Below are 19,839 nucleotides of genomic sequence, written 5' to 3'. Positions count from 1 at the left end.
GGCAGAGGCGCACACAGCGCTGGGGGGAGAGGCTGGGCGGGGGGGCAAAGGCGCACACAGCGCTGGGGGGAGGGGGCTGGGCGGGGGGGGGGGGCAGAGGCACACACAGTGCTGGAGGGAAGGGGCTGGGCGGGGGGGCAGAGGCACACACAGCGCTGGGGGGAGGGGGCTGGGCGGTGGGGGGCACAGGCGCACACAGCACTGGTGGGGAGGGGCTGGGCGGTGGGGGGCAGAGGCGCACACAGCACTGGGGGGAGGGGTTGGGCGGTGGGGGGCAGAGGCGCACACAGCGCGGGGGGGGGAGGGGCGGGGGCGGGGGGGGGGCAGAGGCGCACACAGCGCGGGGGGGGGCCGGGCGGGGGGGGCAGAGGCGCACACAGCGCGGGGGGGGGCGCGCGAGGAGGGGGGCAGAGGCGCACACAGCGCTGGGGGGAGGGGCCGGGCGGGGGGGGCAGAGGCGCACACAGCGCGGGGGGGAGGGGCCGGGCGGGGGGGGGGCAGAGGCGCACACAGCGCGGGGGGGAGGGGCCGGGCGGGGGGGGGGCAGAGGCGCACACAGCGCTGGGGGGAGGGGCGCACACAGCGCTGGGGGGAGGGGCCGGGCGGGGGGGGCAGAGGCGCACACAGCGCGGGGGGGGGGGCGCACGAGGGGGGCAGAGGCGCACACAGCGCGGGGGGGAGGGGCCGGGCGGGGGGGGGGCAGAGGCGCACACAGCGCGGGGGGGGCGCACGAGGGGGGGGCAGAGGCGCACACAGCGCGGGGGGGCGCACGAGGGGGGGGCAGAGGCGCACACAGCGCGGGGGGGGGGGTCGGGCGGGGGGGGGGCAGAGGCGCACACAGCGCGGGGGGGGGTCGGGCGGGGGGGGCAGAGGCGCACACAGCGCGGGGGGGAGGGGCCGGGCGGGGGGGGGCAGAGGCGCACACAGCGCGGGGGGGGGGCGCTGCTGCCCAATGGCACGTGGCTGCCGACACGAGCCACCCAGGTTGCCAGAGCGCGCAGAGGGGGAGGGCCCGTGGCCACGTGACGGCGGCCGGCGGGGAAAAGGGCCGAGTCACGTGCCCATCTTGGCGCAGAAGGGGCGGGGCCGAAGCGGGCTGACAGCGTGCGGTCACGTGACGGGAGGCTGGGTTGGGCGGGTCGGTCACGTGGCCGCATTCTGGGCTGGCGCGGGGCGGTCATGTGATGCAGGGGTGGGGGTTCCGGGTCGGCGGAGGATCACGTGGCGGGGCCAGGGTGAATGTGCCGGGCGGGCGGCGCGGAGCGCGGGGCCTGGAGCGATCGGCGGGGCGGGGCGGGGCGGGGCCGGGAGTCGCTCCACCCATCTCGTGGGGCGCGCGGCGCAGGTGAGAGGCTGGGGGGCGGGGCGGGGCGGGGGCAGGAGGGGGGCGGGGCACGGTCTAGCCCTCCCCTCTTGCCTGCACCCCGGGGTGTGGCGGGTCAGGCCCGGGAGCCCAGGCCCCTTGGCTCTGGCGAGTCTCTGCCTCCGGGCAGGCCACGTGTCTTCTCCCTTGGGGCAGCCCCCAGGTTTCCTGTGGGTCAGTGGCTCCCGACCCCTGGGCCAGGGGCGCTGAGAGGGTCCGGGCAGGGGGCACTGCGGAGAGGCCACGTCTCCATGGCAGGCAGCACAGCTGATCCGTGGCCGCGCAGCGCAGCGCGTGGAGCCGCATGAGGCGGATGGGGGAGAGCTCTGCCAGCGACACAGCAGCGGCTCATCCAGCAGCAGTCCCGGTTTCTGGGCAGCGTGCCCGCTGCCAGCTTAGCGCTGGGTACCCGCATGCCTGTGACGACAGAACTTCTGTCACTCCGGATCTGCTGGGTGGTTTCACACCCTTGAGCGACAAGAGTAAGTGCTAGTGTAGACATGGCCTAACCGAGGTCAAGACAGCTGCCACGTGAGCTAAGCCGGACATAGGAGCATTAATGGGGAGAGGACCCTGATTCATCCCCCTTCCTCTTTTCCTCTCTGCTGCAGGTGGAGATGTCGGCTGAGGCCACGACAGCCCCGCTCCTGGCCCCTGAGGCCTGCGCTCCTGTGGTGCCCACGCACCACCAGCCCACAGGGGGAGCAGAGGGGGTGACCTTCGACCTAAAACCTCTGAACCCCAGCAGCAAGTATGTCAAGTTGAACGTGGGCGGGTCCCTTCACTACACCACGGTGCAGACTCTCACCAAGCAGGACACTATGCTCAAGGCCATGTTCAGCGGTAGAATGGAGGTGCTCACTGACAGCGAAGGTACCTGCTCCACTTCCCACAGCGCTCCCTGCCGGGGGATGCCAGGGCTGGAGTAGCTGAGTGCTCTCCCCCGCCTCCCTACCTTGCCCTCTGCTGGGCAAGGCTGTGACTGGAGTAACCAGGAGCCCTCCCACAGGCGGTGCCCTGCTACCGTCCCACAGCGCCCCCTGCTGGGAGAGGGCATGGTTGGAGTAGTCGGGAGCATCCTCCCCAGCCAGTGCCCCATCCTGCACAGCACCCCCTGCTGAGAGATGTCCTACATCCTTTTGTCTGTTTGTCTCCTCAGGTTGGATCCTTATCGACCGCAGCGGGCGTCACTTTGGCACTATCCTCAACTACCTGCGGGACGGCACGGTCTCCCTGCCCGAGTCGCAGCGGGAGCTGGAGGAGGTGCTGTGTGAGGCACGGTACTACCTCATCCAGGGGCTGGTGGAGGATTGCCAGCTCGCCCTGCAGGTAGGGACCCCCCGCCTGCTCTTGGACTGAAATGGGGTTATCTGGTAGGGATGTAATAGAGTTTAGTTGATTAACCAATAAGCAAAAGCTTGTTGGTTAATGCTACAGACTACACGCATTCTCCCCTCCCCCACCAGTACCGTTTTTAACAGGGTGGCCAGCAGCCCGGCTCTTCCGCCAGTTCCGAGACCTGTCCCTGCTGTGGCTCTGCATTAAAGTGTATTAGGAGCCAGGCGGGCAGGCAGCCCAGCTCAGTTCTGGCTTGCACCAGATCCAGGGGCTCAGCCCCTCCCCCGACAGGGGCTGCTGCCACCCCACATGCTGCTGTATCAGAGGCAGCAGCGTGGGGCAACAGGCAGCCCATCCGCGAGGGGGGCTGGTTTTCAAACTGGCTCCCCTTGCAGACCAGCTCCTGCCTGGCACCCCCCACTGCCGCTCCTGATACAGAGACACCCTGCAGTGCTGCCTCAGGACTGGTGCTGGAGCGCACTGGCTGCCAGCCTCACCCCCAGGGATTATCAAATAGTCGAGTAACCGATAAGAATTCATGAGGTTACTCAGCTACTCAATTAACCAATATTTAACATCCCTAATAACCGGGGGTGGGGCATAGAGGGCTCTGGGATTCTCCTGCTGTGTCTGCAGGGCTACCTGGGAACAGGGCACTAAGGGGGTTGTGGGTTCCAGGAGTCTGCAGTAACCTGCTGATCTTTGCTCTTCCTAGCAAAAGAGTGATGTTTGTGACCCCCTGTGTCTCATCCCCATGGTGACATCCCCCAAGGAGGAGCAGCAACTCATCTCCAGCTGCTCCAAGGTGAGATGGGCGGGTGGGGACCCCCTCACAGGCCTGTCCAGAGTCCCAGCCCCCAGAGCCATCACCTGCACTTATACCCCCTTCTCTGCCTCCTCCCTCCCCTTTGCTGCTAAGTTATGTTGAGTGGCTCCTACGAATCCAGCCTCATCTCCTGTCTCTCACGGCTTTTTTCCAGCCAGTGGTGAAATTGTTGCATAACAGAAGTAACAACAAGTATTCGTATACCAGGTAATCCAGTGCTCCTGGCCTGCTGCCCACAGCGCTGCCTGCTGGGAGAGGCTGGGACTGGAGTAGCTGGGAGCCCCGCCTCCCACCATTACTCTACCTCCTCCTTACTGGAGTACCTGGGATATTCCTCCCTGTGGTTTCCCCCCCCCCCCCCCCCCGACAGGGGCCTGCCCCCTCCCCACAGCGCCCCCTGCTGGGAGAACTGGGGCTGGAGTAACCAAGAGCTCCCCCACAGTCAGCACTCTGTCCTGCCCCATAGCACTCCCTGCTGAGCTGAAGGAGCCGAAAACCCCACGTGCCCCATTGGCCAGGCTTTGCCCTGCTGGGCTGGAGGAGCCAGGAGCCCCCACCTATGGGGTTTCTTACCCACAGTAACTCGGACGACAACCTGCTGAAGAACATTGAGCTGTTTGACAAGCTGGCACTGCGCTTCAATGGGCGGGTCCTGTTCATCAAGGACGTGCTGGGGGACGAGATCTGCTGCTGGTCCTTCTACGGGCAGGGGCGCAAGATCGCCGAGGTCTGCTGCACGTCCATCGTCTACGCCACCGAGAAGAAGCAGACCAAGGTATCCATGGGCCCTTTCACTTGGTACATTCCATGAGAAAATTCCCTCCCTTCCTAGCACACTGGTCTGTTCCGAGGATGTAGGTGAATCTCTCTTATAATGTTAGCACATGGTATGTTCCTAGGAAATGTGGGTGGCCCCTCTCTGCTAGCACAAGGACTCTTGGTGTGGTCCAGCACCCCTTGTCACCTTCATATTTGGTATGATCCAACGGCACCTGAGCAGCCCCTTCTTCTCAAGTGACATGTGCACTTGGTATGGGCCAACACAATGTGAGTACCGCCCCCCTCTCCTCCTAATCAAACTTGGTGTCATCCAAGGCATGTGCGTGGTCACCTGGGCACTTGGTACAGTCTAATGTCGCCAGATGGTTCCCCTTTGCCTGTGGGTTTTTCTTGGTATGTTCCATAGACAGCCCATTTCTCCTGCCCTTTTCAACGTTACACTTGGGATATTCCAAGACAACATATGACTTTTCTCTCCCCACCTACCCTGAGGTTTGGTAACTTCCAAAGCCTCATGCACACTTTGAGGCTGTGGGGGAGTGGCTTGTGAGGAAGCCCCGCCCCTGACCCGAGCCTGACCTCTGACCCCCCACAGGTGGAGTTCCCTGAGGCGCGGATCTTTGAGGAGACACTGAACATCCTGATCTACGAGACACCGCGGGTCCCCGACAAGGCGCTCTTGGAAGCTACGGGTGGGGCGGCTGGAGGCGGGGGCGGCTCCCACCGGGCAGACGAGGAGGATGGGCGGGAGCACCGGGTCCGGCGCATCCACGTTCGGCGCCACATCATGCATGACGAGCGCCCCCATGGCCACCAAGCCGTGTTCAAGGACTGAGCCTCTCCGCCCCTGCAGCCTCGTCCAGGTGCCAAACGGTGGAGGTGCCCCCTGCTGCCTCTCTGACCTGTCACGTTTTTATCTTTTGACCTCTGACTCTTGACCTTTCTGGGTTCTCCCTTGACCCCGTCCACTCTTTGGGAGCTCTGATCCTTGACCCCTTCTCAGGTTTGCCAGCTCTGCGGTAGAGACCTGGGTAACCCCCTGCACTGCACAGGGAGGTAGGAGGCAGTTCCTGGGAGGGGTCCCTCCTGCTTCTAATCATCTAGGTACCAACATTCATGTTTAACAAGCCTGGTTCCTTCTGTGGGTGTGTGGAGTCTGTTCAGCCAGCCTAGATACCTGTGTCATAGCTCAGCCCGGCACTGCAGGTCAGGCCGGGATCCTGGGGCTGAGAGGCCAGTGCTGGCTGATGGGGGTTCTGGCTGAGTGGAACTGTGGGCTGGGCTAGTCCAGTCCTGGCCTCTTGCAGCAGGGGCCACTGCAGGAGTTTTGCTACCTGTCCCCTTCCCTTTGTTTCTGGGGCTAGGGGAGTGACCCCCAAGTACTAGCCTCAGAACTGTCCTTGGTACGTTCCAGCCTACCAGATTTCACGTCCCTTCTCTAGTCTGGCCCCTGTTTGTTACGTGGTACAACCCTGCTACTGTCCTTTAAATAGATTCACCTCCCTCCATGCTCCTTATGGTATGTGCCAGCCTACAGCACCCCCCTCCCTCCCCTTCCTCAGAAAAACACAATTTGCACCATTCTCTTCTCCCCTTGGTCAAATACAATGGAATATTCCATTTTTGATCCAACCTCCCAATAAAATGGGAGGCACAGACCCCTCCCCTCAGTAACCTTTAAATCAACCAATCTAATTGGGTACAAGCTACAATGGGATGTTCCACCATGCCTCCAAATAAATACAGTGGGGTGCTCCAAGCCCCATCCTCTCAAAATAAAATGGAACATTCCAACCTGCCAGTAAAATGGCATGTTCCAGTCCCCTTCCCTTACAGAGTAGAATGGGATGCTCCAAAGAGAATAGGATGTTCCAAACATCAAGCCCCATAAAAATACAATGGGCTGCCCCTGCTCCTCCCCCCAACTGGGTCGTTCCAAACCTCTCTCCCCCCCCACCCCGTAGAAACCGTAGTGGGACAAAGGGGTCGGGCTCCCAGGGCCCCCCCTCGCCTGCCCCCCACGGTCTCCATTCTTGTTTGTCAGGTTGGAATTATTTATTGTAACGAGGTTTTTGCTTTTCTATTAAATTATTGTAATAAAGGTTCCTGGGAGACGTCCTCTCTTGGTTGTGGCGCCCCCCGCGGGAGCTCTCGGGGCCAGGTGGGAACAGCCCTGTGTCCCCGCCCTGGGGCTGGATGGGAGGCAGCACCGCCAGGCACATCCTGGGCTCCATTTCTGGCTAATTTGGGAGAGCCGGGCAGTGCCCAGCCGCCAGGCCTGGCTCTTGGGCGGGTGGGGGCTGTAGAGCCGTGCTACGCACTGACACGGCAGGCGCAGAGTGTTTTAACCAGGGCTCGGGGCCTTGCAGCGTTCGGGTTCAAACAACAGGGGACCAAGAAAGCTGGACACATCAGGGGCTAAGACTGGGACGCACGAGCCATGTGGGGCCCTGCTCAGGGCTGGATGGGAGCCAGCAGTGCCCAGGGCTGTTAGGAACAATTCAGTGGGGCTGGCAAGGCACGAGCTGCAGAAGACGCTGGGGATGGGTCTGGCTCCAGCCCTGCCCATCTGTCCTGTAGGCACAGACCCGCCATGGATCTGCCACCTAGCCCAGCTCTATGGGCTAGGGGCAAAGATGTAATCCAGTGCCTGGCGTTCAGCCCCAGCCACGTTGGGGTGCCACAGATCCACGATGAACAGCACACAGGGCCCGTCCTCGGGGGAGCCTGCAAGAGATGCCAGGCTCAGAGGTGCTTCCCACGCCCAGCAACCGTCCCCCTGGCACCCTAGCCCTAGGCTCCCCCAGCCCTGCTGTGCCCCTCACTCCCGACCCGTACTCCCTGCCCGTCCAGCCCTGCTGTGCCCCTCACTCCCTGCCCGTCCAGCCCTGCCCCCAGCCCTGCTGTGCCCCTCACTCCCTGCCCGTCCAGCCCTGCCCCCAGCCCTGCTGTGCCCCTCATTCTCATCCCACAGCCCCTGCCAACCCAGACCCTCCCTGCCCCCAGCTCTGCTGGTGCCCCTCACTCCCGACCCACAGCCCCTGGCGGCCCAGCCCTGGGCTCTGCCAGCCAAAGGAGATTGACTAAGGAGTAATTTACCAGTTGAGTAGTGGCTGGAATTTCCATGGACTAGTCGATGGGCATGTCCTCATTCCTCCTCTGAAGTGTACACGGGTCCCCTGGGCTTGTACGTTTCAGAGGAGGAGGTGGAGCTCCGCATGCAGCCCGGGCCCAGGGGGCGTCCTGCTGACGCCAGGCTGCACAAGGGCACTTACCCTTTGAAATGCTCAAGAGCCCCAAGGGTGGTTGTGAATTTCAGAGCAGAAGCCCCCGAGTGGAGTCCAGAGCCAGGGGACTTCCAGCTGGCCCCGGGCTGCAGCTGGGCGCCGCCTTTGAAATGTACAAGAGTCCCCAGCGAGGGCTCTTGTGCGTTTCAAGGCGGAAGTGCCCACATGGAGCCTGCCAGCTCCGGGCTCCATGCTGCACTGAGGCTTTGAAATGGCTTGCAGAGCCCGGGCCTCTGTGCGCTTAGCAGGCCCGGTCTCAGGGCAAGGAGAGCAAGCAGTTGCCTTGGGCCCCGTGCTGCCTGGCGCCTGGCTGGGAGCCGCCCAGCCACGCGGACCACGTGACACGATGCAGCCAACCACGCCATGCCGCCTTGGGCCCCGCAAACTCTTGGGCCGGTCCTGGCGCTTTGAAATACCGCGCTGGAGCCCGGGATCAGCTGTGTGGTGCCGCCCCGGCATTTCAAAGGGGCAGCGCCGCGTGGAGCCCGGGTACGGCCTCTGTGCAGCCCTGCTGCTTCGAAGCACCCTCTCTTCCCCCAGCTTCGCTGCCTCAAATGGGGGTGGGGTGGGGATTGACTTGTCGACTAGTCCTTAACAGCCTTACTCCAGCCCTGCTGGCCCAGGCCAGTGCCACCGCCCAGCCCTGTCCTCCAGCCCTGCCGGTGCCCCCCACTCCCGCCCCTCAGCCCCTCTCCAGGCCAGCCCTGCCCCCAGCCCTGCCGGTGCCCCCCACTCCCGCCCCACAGCCCCTCTCCAGGCCAGCCCTGCCCCCAGCCCTGCTGGTGCTCCTCACTCCCACCCCACAGCCCCTGCTGGGCCAACCCTGCCCCCCCAGTCCTGCCGGTGCCCCCCACTCCCGCCCCACAGCCCCTGCTGGGCCAGCCCTGCCCCCCTAGTCCTGCCGGTGCCCCTCACTCCCACCCCACAGCCCCTGCCGGGCCAGTCCTGCCCCGCAGCCCTTGCCCTCTGCCCTGGACTCCCCCCACCTCCACCAGTGCCGCTCCCTCCAGCCATTCTCTTACCATTATGGGAGGTCGTGTGCAGGAAGGAGTCGTCCAGCAGGAGGCAGTGTCCCTCCGACCAGCACTGGGGCTCGCCCCCCACCACCAGCTCACAGCCTGGGGGCACCTTCAGCCCTGCAATGGGAACGGGCCCACGTTGGTTCTGCATCCTCCGAGCCAGTCGCAGGCCCCAGCCTGGGGCTGGGTTAGAGCTGGGCCCTCTGGAAGGGGCAGCCCCATTTCCCACCCCGTCCCGTACCCAGGTGGCAGCGCAGCCGGACGTTGGCGGGCCCGTAGCGCGGGGGCAGGCCGGTGCCGGGGGGCAGGCTGCTGAAGCAGGCGCTGCCGAAGCGGTTGGCGCCCATGAAGGTGCGCAGGGCGGCCAGGGCGCGGTAGGTGCGGGGGCAGGCGCGGCAGTTGGGGGGCTGGCACACGCCCTGGCGGTAGAGGTAGAAGCGCTGGCAGGGCCCGGGCGTCCAGCCCCGCTGGGTGCTCCCGGCCACGCCCTGGTACTCGAGCCGCAGGGCCGGGCAGGCGCGTTCCAGCAGCTCCACGTCGTGGCGCTGGGCGTCTCGCGGGAAGAAGGGGGCCGAGGGCAGCTCCGGCAGGTGGAAGACGCGGGGGCTCTGGATGGCCGGGCGCTGGCTCGGGCGCGGCCCCGGCTGCTCCCGCAGGGCCTTGTGCAGCCGCCCCATGCCCGCCCAGGAGTAGCGCTTGGCGTAGGCCCGCAGGCTGCGGGGCAGGCGCCCGTCCCCAGGGGGCAGGCTGGGGGCTGGGTGCCCCCCACCTGCCGGCCCCCCTGGCGGCACCGCCGGCGGCTGCTCGCTGCCCACCCGGTAGCAGTACCAGACGAAGAGCAGGGCCAGCCAGGCCAGGAGCGCCAGGGCCGGCTCGGGGCCGGGGCGCCACGGGGGCGCAGCTGGCAGCAGGGAAGAGAAAAACCCATCCAGTGCCCCGGAGCCTGGCATGGCCCCTCCTCTCCTCGCCCCCCTGCTCAGTGCCTCCTGCCCTCCCCTCCTCACCCCCCCCTCGGTGCCTCCTGCCCCTCCCCTCCTCACCCCCCCTCGGTGCCTCCTGCCCTCCCCTCCTCACCCCCCCTCGGTGCCTCCTGCCCCTCCCCTCCTCACCCCCCCTCGGTGCCTCCTGCCCTCCCCTCCTCACCCCCCCCTCGGTGCCTCCTGCCCTCCCCTCCTCACCCCCCCCTCGGTGCCTCCTGCCCCTCCCCTCCTCACCCCCCCCTCGGTGCCTCCTGCCCCTCCCCTCCTCACCCCCCCTCGGTGCCTCCTGCCCTCCCCTCCTCACCCCCCCCTCGGTGCCTCCTGCCCCTCCCCTCCTCACCCCCCCTCGGTGCCTCCTGCCCTCCCCTCCTCACCCCCCCCTCGGTGCCTCCTGCCCCTCCCCTCCTCACCCCCCCTCGGTGCCTCCTGCCCTCCCCTCCTCACCCCCCCCTCGGTGCCTCCTGCCCCTCCCCTCCTCACCCCCCCCTCGGTGCCTCCTGCCCTCCCCTCCTCACCCCCCCCTCGGTGCCTCCTGCCCCTCCCCTCCTCACCCCCCCCTCGGTGCCTCCTGCCCTCCCCTCCTCACCCCCCCCTCGGTGCCTCCTGCCCCTCCCCTCCTCACCCCCCCCTCGGTGCCTCCTGCCCCTCCCCTCCTCACCCCCCCCTCGGTGCCTCCTGCCCTCCCCTCCTCACCCCCCCCCCTCGGTGCCTCCTGCCCCTCCCCTCTTCGCCCCCCTCCTCGGTGCCTCCTGCCCTCCCCTCCTCACCCCCCCCTCGGTGCCTCCTGCCCCTCCCCTCCTCACCCCCCCCTCGGTGCCTCCTGCCCCTCCCCTCCTCACCCCCCCCTCGGTGCCTCCTGCCCTCCCCTCCTCACCCCCCCCTCGGTGCCTCCTGCCCCTCCCCCGATGCTCCCGACCCGGCCGGAGGATGCTGCTGCCGCTGAATCTGCTTCAGCTCCGGCTGGATCCTTCCACCGCTGCCCGCTCCCCCCCCCCCCCCCCGCTGCACGGAGTGACGTAAACAGCGGGGCCGCCCCCCCCGCACCGCCCCCCCGCGTTAATCTGACTGTCCCTGCGCCTGCACCCCTCCGCCCCTCATCTCCTACCCCCTGCTCCCGCCCCTGCACCCCCTCATCTCCTACCCCCTACCCCTGTACCCCCCACCCATCTCTTACTCCCTGCCCCTGCCCCCCCACCCCCTCATTTCCTAGCCTCTCCTGGTCCCTGCACTCCCCCGCCCCCTCCGCTCCTAGCCCCCCAGATCCCTGTGCACTCGTCCCCAATGCCCTGGTCCCTGCACTCCCCCGCCCCCTCCGCTCCTAGCCCCCCAGATCCCTGTGCACTCGTCCCCAATGCCCTGGTCCCTGCACTCCCCCGCCCCCTCCGCTCCTAGCCCCCCAGATCCCTGTGCACTCGTCCCCAATGCCCTGGTCCCTGCACTCCCCGCCCCCTCCGCTCCTAGCCCCCCAGATCCCTGTGCACTCGTCCCCAATGCCCTGGTCCCTGCACTCCCCGCCCCCTCCATTCCTAGCCCCCCAGATCCCTGTGCACTCGTCCCCAATGCCCTGGTCCCTGCACTCCCCCGCCCCCTCCGCTCCTAGCCCCCCAGATCCCTGTGCACTCGTCCCCAATGCCCTGGTCCCTGCACTCCCCGCCCCCTCCATTCCTAGCCCCCCAGATCCCTGTGCACTCGTCCCCAATGCCCTGGTCCCTGCACTCCCCGCCCCCTCCGCTCCTAGCCCCCCAGATCCCTGTGCACTCGTCCCCAATGCCCTGGTCCCTGCACTCCCCCGCCCCCTCCGCTCCTAGCCCCCCAGATCCCTGTGCACTCGTCCCCAATGCCCTGGTCCCTGCACTCCCCGCCCCCTCCGCTCCTAGCCCCCCAGATCCCTGTGCACTCGTCCCCAATGCCCTGGTCCCTGCACTCCCCGCCCCCTCCGCTCCTAGCCCCCCAGATCCCTGTGCACTCGTCCCCAATGCCCTGGTCCCTGCACTCCCCGCCCCCTCCATTCCTAGCCCCCCAGATCCCTGTGCACTCGTCCCCAATGCCCTGGTCCCTGCACTCCCCGCCCCCTCCATTCCTAGCCCCCCAGATCCCTGTGCACTCGTCCCCAATGCCCTGGTCCCTGCACTCCCCGCCCCCTCCATTCCTAGACCCCCAGATCCCTGTGCACTCGTCCCCAATGCCCTGGTCCCTGCACTCCCCGCCCCCTCCGCTCCTAGCCCCCCAGATCCTTGTGCACTCGTCCCCAATGCCCTGGTCCCTGCACTCCCCCGCCCCCTCCGCTCCTAGCCCCCCAGATCCTTGTGCACTCGTCCCCAATGCCCTGGTCCCTGCACTCCCCGCCCCCTCCATTCCTAGACCCCCAGATCCCTGTGCACTCGTCCCCAATGCCCTGGTCCCTGCACTCCCCGCCCCCTCCATTCCTAGCCCCCCAGATCCCTGTGCACTCGTCCCCAATGCCCTGGTCCCTGCACTCCCCGCCCCCTCCGCTCCTAGCCCCCCAGATCCTTGTGCACTCGTCCCCAATGCCCTGGTCCCTGCACTCCCCGCCCCCTCCGCTCCTAGCCCCCCAGATCCTTGTGCACTCGTCCCCAATGCCCTGGTCCCTGCACTCCCCGCCCCCTCCGCTCCTAGCCCCCCAGATCCCTGTGCACTCGTCCCCAATGCCCTGGTCCCTGCACTCCCCGCCCCCTCCATTCCTAGACCCCCAGATCCTTGTGCACTCGTCCCCAATGCCCTGGTCCCTGCACTCCCCCGCCCCCTCCGCTCCTAGCCCCCCAGATCCCTGTGCACTCGTCCCCAATGCCCTGGTCCCTGCACTCCCCGCCCCCTCCATTCCTAGACCCCCAGATCCTTGTGCACTCGTCCCCAATGCCCTGGTCCCTGCACTCCCCCGCCCCCTCCGCTCCTAGCCCCCCAGATCCCTGTGCACTCGTCCCCAATGCCCTGGTCCCTGCACTCCCCCGCCCCCTCCGCTCCTAGACCCCCAGATCCCTGTGCACTCGTCCCCAATGCCCTGGTCCCTGCACTCCCCCACCCCCTCCATTCCTAGCCCCCCAGATCCCTGTGCACTCGTCCCCAATGCCCTGGTCCCTGCACTCCCCCACCCCCTCCATTCCTAGCCCCCCAGATCCCTGTGCACTCGTCCCCAATGCCCTGGTCCCTATCGCCACCCCCAGCCCCGTCTCTGCAGGTTTGGTCTGATGGGCTGGGACGATCCATCCTGCCTCTCCGCCCCCAGACCACTTCCGAGCTCAGGCCCTGAGAGTGGCTGGAGCATTACTGGGGGGCCTGGCCCCTGCCAGGGCTCCGTGGGAGCTGGCAAGTGGTGGCCACCCAGGGGAGTCTGATCCATCAGCGACGCCCCTGCGCCAGCCTGTGTTTGCACTGGGGTGCCCGTCTGCATGCGCCTCGGTGCGCACAACAACCTTTATTCTGCACAGGGCTGGAGCAGATGAGAGGGGACGCCGGCCCCGCCCCACTGGGAGAGCAGCTCAACCGGGCCCTGGCAAGGGCTCTGTGGCCCCCCCACCCAGCAGGGCCCTGCAGCGCGGCCACCTTGTGCCTGTGGGGACCGATCCGGAGCGCTCGCTCGCCTGGGCTCCTCCAGCCCATTCCCCGCTGCCCTGCCGCCTGCCCACGCGCCCTCAGTGTGCCCAGCTCCCCCGGGGGCTGGGCCACAGCCAGACACCTTCCCACGCTCCCCAGCTTGCTGCCAAGAGCAAATCACACCCTGTCGCCTCCCGGCCACTGGGTGCAATTCTAGCAGGGGCCCGACCCTAAAGAGCAGCCCCCTCGCCAATGTCCCCCCTCAGCTTTTCCAGCTGTGTGCGGAATACATTTTGTCACGTGCACCAAGGCATGTGCAGGTGTGCACCACCTGTAGAAACACGCTGCTGGCCCTGGGTGCTGGGGGCACTCTGCTAATCAGCTGGGCGGCATTGGGATCTGCTCTGCCCTTCGCTCTGAGGAGCCCGCCCACGCCACAGAATCAGCCTTGCGGCACAAAGGAAACGGCTTCCCGGAGGAGAACTGGTGAAGTCAGAGACCCAGGGCGGGTCACCCTAGGGGCGCCCTCCCTCAGCCACTTCCCGCCACGCACGCCCGGCGCGATCTCATACCGCCCGGCCGGCCAACTGCCAGGTGTGCTAACCAGTAATCGAGCTCTCCCAGGAACGTTACCGAGCCCACGACAAAGCCTGCTCCAACCTGCGGCCCCAGACTGGCTCTGTGCTGGCCAAGGGGTCTGGCCCCTGCATTCGACCTTTGAGGAAGCAACGAGACTTGCCTACATGTGACCTACATCAGGACGGCAGAGGAGCACGGCTCTACAAGAAGTCCAGGAACCTCCCGGATCTGGCACCCTCTGCCCTTGGCACAAAGGGGAGGTCGCCCTTCTTGGGGTTGCTGCCTTGGAGCTGCTGCTTGTGTTTGCAACTGTGACTCTAACCAGTCACCCCACAGAGGAACTTTGCCGGCTACTTCTGGGACTGCTTCAAGTGATTCTAGTCGATTGTCAAACTATGCTGGGGCCTAGTCTGCAGGGGGCCAGCCAGGCAAATGAATCCCAAGGAACTGAGGCTGTTGATTAATCCCTGTTAACTCACAATGAGCTCTACAAATTAATCCCGATGAGTTGCCATGTTAGTCGCACTGAGGAACAATGGAAAACCGATGGACTTCCATTAAATATGTTTGGATGCTTTTCTACACTTTCAAAGATATTGGTTGCAGTTATGAGACCGAACACCGTGTACTGTGCACACTCCATGTTATGATTCCAGTTACAAATAGTTCCACTGTACAATGAGAAACAAAAGAAGTTGCATTTTGTGATGCACTTCTTAAAAGCACCATAACACAATCATGGAAGGGCAACTTACAAGTGTGGATTTTTCCCCCCCTTTCATCACTGCTGCTTTCTAAAACAAATCACTGCAGCACTTAAGAGCCTCCAAGTCCACTCAGTCCTATGCCCTGATCAGCCAATGGTACAGGCAAACAGGTGTGTTTACATTTTGCTGTCTGCTTCTTGTGCACAGTGTCACCTGACAGTGAGAACAGGTGTTTGCATGGCACAGTTGTACTTAGAGTGGCAAGATATTTACATGCCAGATGTCAAAAATATTTAAATCGATGCACTTCTTTTCTTGTTTACTAGTGTAAACAGTGAATCACGATGCAGTTTTTTCATCACTAGATAGTCTAGAGGTGTGAACTGAAGTGGATTAAGTAAAGCACCTACAATCCCCTGCTTTTATTCCAGCTTGGTTTATGCAGCAAGGTCAAGTTGGCCCAATTCACTGCCTGGCCCCATGTACGCGGAACGGGAGTGTGTTTGTGGCCCTGCAGGGGCACTGGGAGCAAAGGAAGAGGCAGAAAATGAAGGTAATTGCCTAATGGGGGAGGTCCAGCCCCCACAGAGCTGTAGACCCTTCCTACCGCTTGTCCCGGGTGGCAGGAGCCAGGCTGCGCGAAGCGGGGAGGCTTCGATTGTGTCCGGTAAGTACTGATTTCCAGCCATGCCCGCAGGAGACACGCTGGCTGGAAGGTCGGTGCCTCGGGTGCAGGGGCCACTGTTCCCTGCGTTCTCCAGATGCAAAACCGTCTTCGGTTACCCCCCCGCCATGTCTTGTGCCCGGGAACGTGGAACATCCCCCAGATCATGGTCCCACCAGCCGGGAAATAACATTGAGAGGGGAAAAAAGCTTCAGACTCAAACTGGATCTTCCCCGGGGAGATGCCCCCAGCGAGGCACCGAGTTTTGCCAGCCCTCAGCATGGCGCTCGTGCCTCCCGGCCTGCCCCAGGTCTGGGGGTGAGTATGAGCTTGGTGCTGGATGCAAACTGCTGTGTGGAGGGCCAAGGGCCATCCAGGAGGGATTGGACGGAGTCACCCCAAACCGAGTGGCGGACGGGCCCCCGGAACGGGCACGAGGAGTTGGCCACATGCGGCTGGTGAGAACCCCAGTAGTGCTCCAGCCTTGGCTTCGTGAAGTCCAGGGGAGTTAGGGGCCAACAAGTGCTGGTGGACCTGGGCCGTGGACGGCGCGTTGGCTGTGGTTTGCCAACAATGCAGGGGCCAGATGGGTCTCTGCCGGCGACTGCTGGGGACAGGACAGGGCAAAGTCCTTCACCCGGGTGGCCCAGAGATGCTCCAGCCACGTAGCCCAGGGTGGAGGGATCCCGGGACCCCCCAGCCAAATGTCTCCGGCAGAGGGGTCAGGGTTGGGGGGCAGCAGGGCTTTGAGGTGTCACTTGCGGGATCTCAAGGGCCAGGCCTTGGGGGGGGGGGTATTAGGGACCCCTCTCTTGAGAGATCACAGGACACCTGGGGCACGGGGCTGGCCTTGGGGTGTGTGAACGGGACAGGTGGGGTGCAGGGGACAAGAGGCGAGACGGGGCGGCTGTTCTTGGGGCTGCTCCGAGGCGGGAGCTGCAAAGGGGCCCCAGGCCCCCTCAAGGCCCACGTGTGGGGTGCGTTTTGCCAGCCCTGCTGCAGGCAGCATGTGCATTCTTGGCAGGGAGCGGAGCAGTGCGGGGGGGGGGGGGGGAGGCAGAGCTGGGAGGGCCAGGTGGTGCCAGAGGGGGGTGGGTGGTGACCCGGTTGGCAGGGGTCTGGGAGGTGCCAAATGAGCTGGGAAGTGCCAGGGGGCTGGGTGGTTCCAACAGGGGGATGGGCATTTCCAGGGGGCTGGCCTATGCCAAAGGGGGGCTGGGCAGGGCCAAGGGGGCCGGCTGGTGCTGGGGGGGCTGTGCCATGCCAGGGGGGCTGGGCGGTTCCAGGGGGAGCCGGGAGGGGCCAGGCTGGGGGGGGAGGGCAGGTGCAGTGCCAAGGGGGACCGGGCCATGCCGCGGGGGGGCTAAGTGCGGGGGGGGGGCCGGGCAGGGTCAGGGGGCCGGGCCGGGGGTGCCCCTAGAGGGGGGGGCTCCCTGCATTAGCCGCAGTAGCGGGGCTGCGGGCAGGGGCGCGTTTCTCCTGCAGCCGCAGAGGGCTCCGGGCCGGGAGCGCAGGGGGCCGGGGGAGCGGGGACTCCGGGGCCGAGGGCGGGGAACCGAGCTCCGGGCCGTCACCCGCCCCATCTGCGCCTAGTGGGGGGGAGGGGCAGAGTCGGGGGTCAACAGGGTGGTAAAGCGGGAGGCAGAGGGGGGGTAGAGCCGGGGTGCGCAGAGCGGGGGGGGGGCAGAGCCGGCGTGGGGAACAGAGGGAGGGGGGGCAGAGCCGGGGTGCGCAGAGCGGAGGGGGGGGGCAGAGCCGGCGTGGGGAACAGAGGGAGGGGGGGCAGAGCCGGGGTGCGCAGAGCGGGGGGGGGCAGAGCCGGCGTGGGGAACAGAGGGAGGGGGGGCAGAGCCGGGGTGCGCAGAGCGGGGGGGGGGCAGAGCCGGCGTGGGGAACAGAGCGGAGGGGGGGCAGAGCCGGCGTGGGGAACAGAGGGAGGGGGGGCAGAGCCGGGGTGCGCAGAGCGGGGGGGGGCAGAGCCGGGGTGCGCAGAGCGGGGGGGGGCAGAGCCGGAGGGCGGCGCAGGCTGCAGCAGACCCGGCCCGGCCCCGCACCGCTCCCGCACCGCCGCAGCCCGCGCCAGCGAAGGCTCCGCGGTCCGAGCTGAGGGACCCGCCATGGGCTGCCGGGGGCGCGTCGCCTCCCTCCTGCTGCTGCTGCTGGGCTGGGTCCCTGGGCTGCCAGGTGAGGGGCGGGGGCCGGATTGGGGGGCGGGGGCCGCGAGCGCGCGGAATGGGGGTGCTGGGGCGGGGGAGGCAGGCAGCAGGCATCTGGGGCTCTTTGGGGTGCTGGGTCCCTGACCCACTCCGGGCTGGCTGGGCGGGGGAGGGGCCCTGAAGGAGGACTGGGGGGTGCTCTGGGCGGGGGGAGGTGCCCGGAGTGGAGGATCTGGGGGGATGCTGTGGGTGGGGGGAGGGGCCCTGAGGGGTGCTCTGGGCGGGGGGAGGGGCCCTGAGCGGGGACTGGAGGGTGCTCTGGGCGGGGGGAGGGGCCCGGAGTGGAGGGTCTGGGGGGTGCTCTGGGCGGGGGGAGGGGCCCGGAGTGGAGGATCTGGGGGATGCTCTGGGCTGGGGGAGGGGCCCTGGGGGGTGCTCTGGGCGGGGGGAGGGGCCCTGAGGGAGGTCTCGGAGGGTGCTGTGGGCAGGGGGAGGGGCCCTGGGGGGTGCTCTGGGCGGGGGGGGGGGGAGCTGACAGCGGACACACTCGTGAGACCCAAGGGCATTAGGAGCAGGGGCTGGACGGGGTGTGTGTCTGACGCCCTTAATCCTGGGGCATGAACCCCGGTGCCCAGCCCCCGGCCGGCCGCTTTGCCCCCCACTTTCCCAGCAATTTCTCTGGACTCCCAGCTCCCCTTCCCGGGGTCATGGGCTCCAGGGCCTGCTTGGCGCGGGGGCGGGGGGGCTGCCCTGTGCCTTGGTGCCGGGGCCGGGCACGGAGCCGCATCCTCTAAACGGCCACATTCAGAGCAATTAGCGTCTGGCCACCAGCTGCCCAGGCCTGTCACCCGCCTGCGCCCCGCGGCCTTCGGCTGTCACAGCCCCGCTCGTCACATCAGTGCCAGCCGGGCACGTGGGACCAGACACAGCCCAGCCCCGCCGGTGCCCCCACCTCGCCCCCCGGCCCTGCCCCCAGCCCCGCCGGTGCCCCCACCCCGACCTCCGCCCTGCCCCCAGCCCCGCCGGTGCCCCCACTCCGCCCCCTGGCCCCCGCCCCGCCGGTGCCCCCACCCCGGCCCTGCCCCCAGCCCCGCCGGTGCCCCCACCTCGCCCCCCGGCCCTGCCCCCAGCCCCGCCGGTGTCCCCACCCCGCCCTGCCCCCAGCCCCGCCGGTGCCCCCACCCCGACCTCCGCCCTGCCCCCAGCCCCGCCGGTGCCCCCACTCCACCCCCTGGCCCTGCCCCCAGCCCCGCCGGTGCCCCCACCCCGCCCCCCGGCCCTGCCCCCAGCCCCGCCGGTGCCCCCACCCCGACCTCCGCCCTGCCCCCAGCCCCGCCGGTGCCCCCACCTCGCCCCCCGGCCCTGCCCCCAGCCCCGCCGGTGCCCCCACCTCGCCCCCCGGCCCTGCCCCCAGCCCCGCCGGTGCCCCCACCTCGCCCCCCGGCCCTGCCCCCAGCCCCGCCGGTGCCCCCACCTCGCCCCCCGGCCCTGCCCCCCGCCCCGCCGGTGCCCCCACCCTGCCCCCCGCCCCGCCGGTGCCCCCACCCCGACCTCCGCCCTGCCCCCAGCCCCGCCGGTGCCCCCACCTCGCCCCCCGGCCCTGCCCCCAGCCCCGCCGGTGCCCCCACCTCGCCCCCCGGCCCTGCCCCCCGCCCCGCCGGTGCCCCCACCCCGACCTCCGCCCTGCCCCCAGCCCCGCCGGTGCCCCCACTCCACCCCCTGGCCCTGCCCCCAGCCCTGCTGGTGCTCCTCACTCCCGCCCTGCAGCCCTGCTCCCAGCCCCGCCAGTGCCCCTCACTCTTGCCCCACAGCCCCTGCCAGCCCAGCCTTCAGCTCCAGAGTGCCCCAGGCTGGCAGGGGCTGTGGATTGGGAGTGAGGGGCACCAGCAGGGCTGGGGGGCAGGGCTAGGGGCAGGGGCTGTGGGCGGGAGTGAGGGGCACTGGCGGGGCTGGGAGCAGGGACTGTGGGGGGCACTGGCAGGGCTGGGAGCAGGGGCTGTGGGGTGGGTGTGGGGGGCACTGGCAGGGCTGGGGGCAGGGGCTGTGGGGTGGGTGTGGGGGGCACTGGCAGGGCTGGGGGCAGGGCTGGGGGGGCTCTCTGATTTAACCCCTCACTTCTCACAGGGCTGCCGCTGAAGGATGAGGTTCCTGTCACGCCTGCCCCACAGCTGGAGGCCCTGTCGCCAAGGATGCCAGCTGGCAGCTCAGCCCTGGGGGGCTCCGGGCCTCCCCCTGGGGTCCCTGAGGGTCTGTCCGAGCTGCTGCAGGGGGTCCTATTGAAGAAGGAGTTTCTGGGGCAGGCCGAGACCATCCCTGGTGAGCTCCCCCCTGTTCTGGTAGCGGCTTGGGGGGCAGGGGCAGGGGCCGTTGTGAGGGGTCTGGACTGTGCCAGGGCAGGGAGCAAGGAAGAGGGGAGGGATGGGGCATTAGGGGGCCTGGGGGAACGTGTGTGGGGTGAATGGGGAGAAGGAGGGTGGGGGAGGGGCACATGCCAAGGCCAATGGGGCTGGGGGCTCAGGAGGGCTGGAGATGGACGGGATGGGGGGCTTGGTGGGGTGCTGGGGGGCCGCGGGAGGTAAGTGGGGGGC

General features: G+C 67.4%; 3 protein-coding genes across 6 annotated transcripts in view; 2 read left to right on the top strand and 1 right to left on the bottom strand.

Moving 5' to 3' along the window:
* Window positions 1-1,090: 1,090 nt before the first annotated feature.
* On the top strand, window positions 1,091-6,421 carry KCTD13 (potassium channel tetramerization domain containing 13). 3 transcript variants are annotated; one of them, XM_089779068.1, is made up of 7 exons: window positions 1,091-1,235; window positions 1,975-2,236; window positions 2,523-2,692; window positions 3,417-3,506; window positions 3,682-3,734; window positions 4,107-4,302; window positions 4,903-6,421. In XM_089779068.1, the coding sequence occupies exons 1-7, from the start codon at window positions 1,185-1,187 to the stop codon at window positions 5,140-5,142; spliced, it is 1,062 nt and encodes a 353-aa protein (XP_089635194.1). In that variant the 5' UTR covers window positions 1,091-1,184; the 3' UTR covers window positions 5,143-6,421. The 3 variants fall into 3 exon arrangements, with proteins under 3 accessions (XP_089635194.1, XP_089635193.1, XP_089635195.1); XM_089779067.1 differs by having other exon boundaries at window positions 1,187-1,345; XM_089779069.1 differs by lacking the exon at window positions 1,091-1,235 and adding an exon at window positions 1,385-1,845.
* A 150-nt stretch (window positions 6,422-6,571) lies between these two features.
* The window catches only part of ASPHD1 (aspartate beta-hydroxylase domain containing 1), a 22,378-nt gene continuing 9,110 nt past the window's right edge, over window positions 6,572-19,839 (bottom strand). Inside the window, exons 1-3 of one of the 2 annotated variants that reach the window (XM_089779084.1) lie at window positions 8,855-9,647; window positions 8,617-8,730; window positions 6,572-7,034 (exon numbers count right to left, since the gene is read on the bottom strand). In XM_089779084.1, the coding sequence (XP_089635210.1) occupies window positions 6,925-7,034; window positions 8,617-8,730; window positions 8,855-9,563 (933 nt within the window). In that variant the 5' untranslated portion in view covers window positions 9,564-9,647 and the 3' untranslated portion in view covers window positions 6,572-6,924. Of the gene's footprint in view, window positions 7,035-8,616; window positions 8,731-8,854; window positions 9,648-19,839 lie in introns of those variants that run through there. The other variant, XR_016349766.1, reaches the window with a different exon arrangement.
* The window catches only part of SEZ6L2 (seizure related 6 homolog like 2), a 25,569-nt gene continuing 22,819 nt past the window's right edge, over window positions 17,090-19,839 (top strand). Inside the window, exons 1-2 of the mRNA XM_089778991.1 lie at window positions 17,090-17,279; window positions 19,376-19,567. Of these exons, the coding sequence (XP_089635117.1) occupies window positions 17,213-17,279; window positions 19,376-19,567 (259 nt within the window). The 5' untranslated portion in view covers window positions 17,090-17,212. The remainder of the gene's footprint in view (window positions 17,280-19,375; window positions 19,568-19,839) is intronic.

Source organism: Pelodiscus sinensis, chromosome 5, assembly GCF_052426305.1.
Source record: "Pelodiscus sinensis isolate ZL-2025 chromosome 5, ASM5242630v1, whole genome shotgun sequence".
In the NCBI taxonomy this organism is placed as follows: Eukaryota; Metazoa; Chordata; order Testudines; family Trionychidae; genus Pelodiscus; species Pelodiscus sinensis.
The sequence above is the reverse complement of the archived record's forward strand: the minus strand, read 5'-3'. Positions and strand labels throughout refer to the sequence as shown.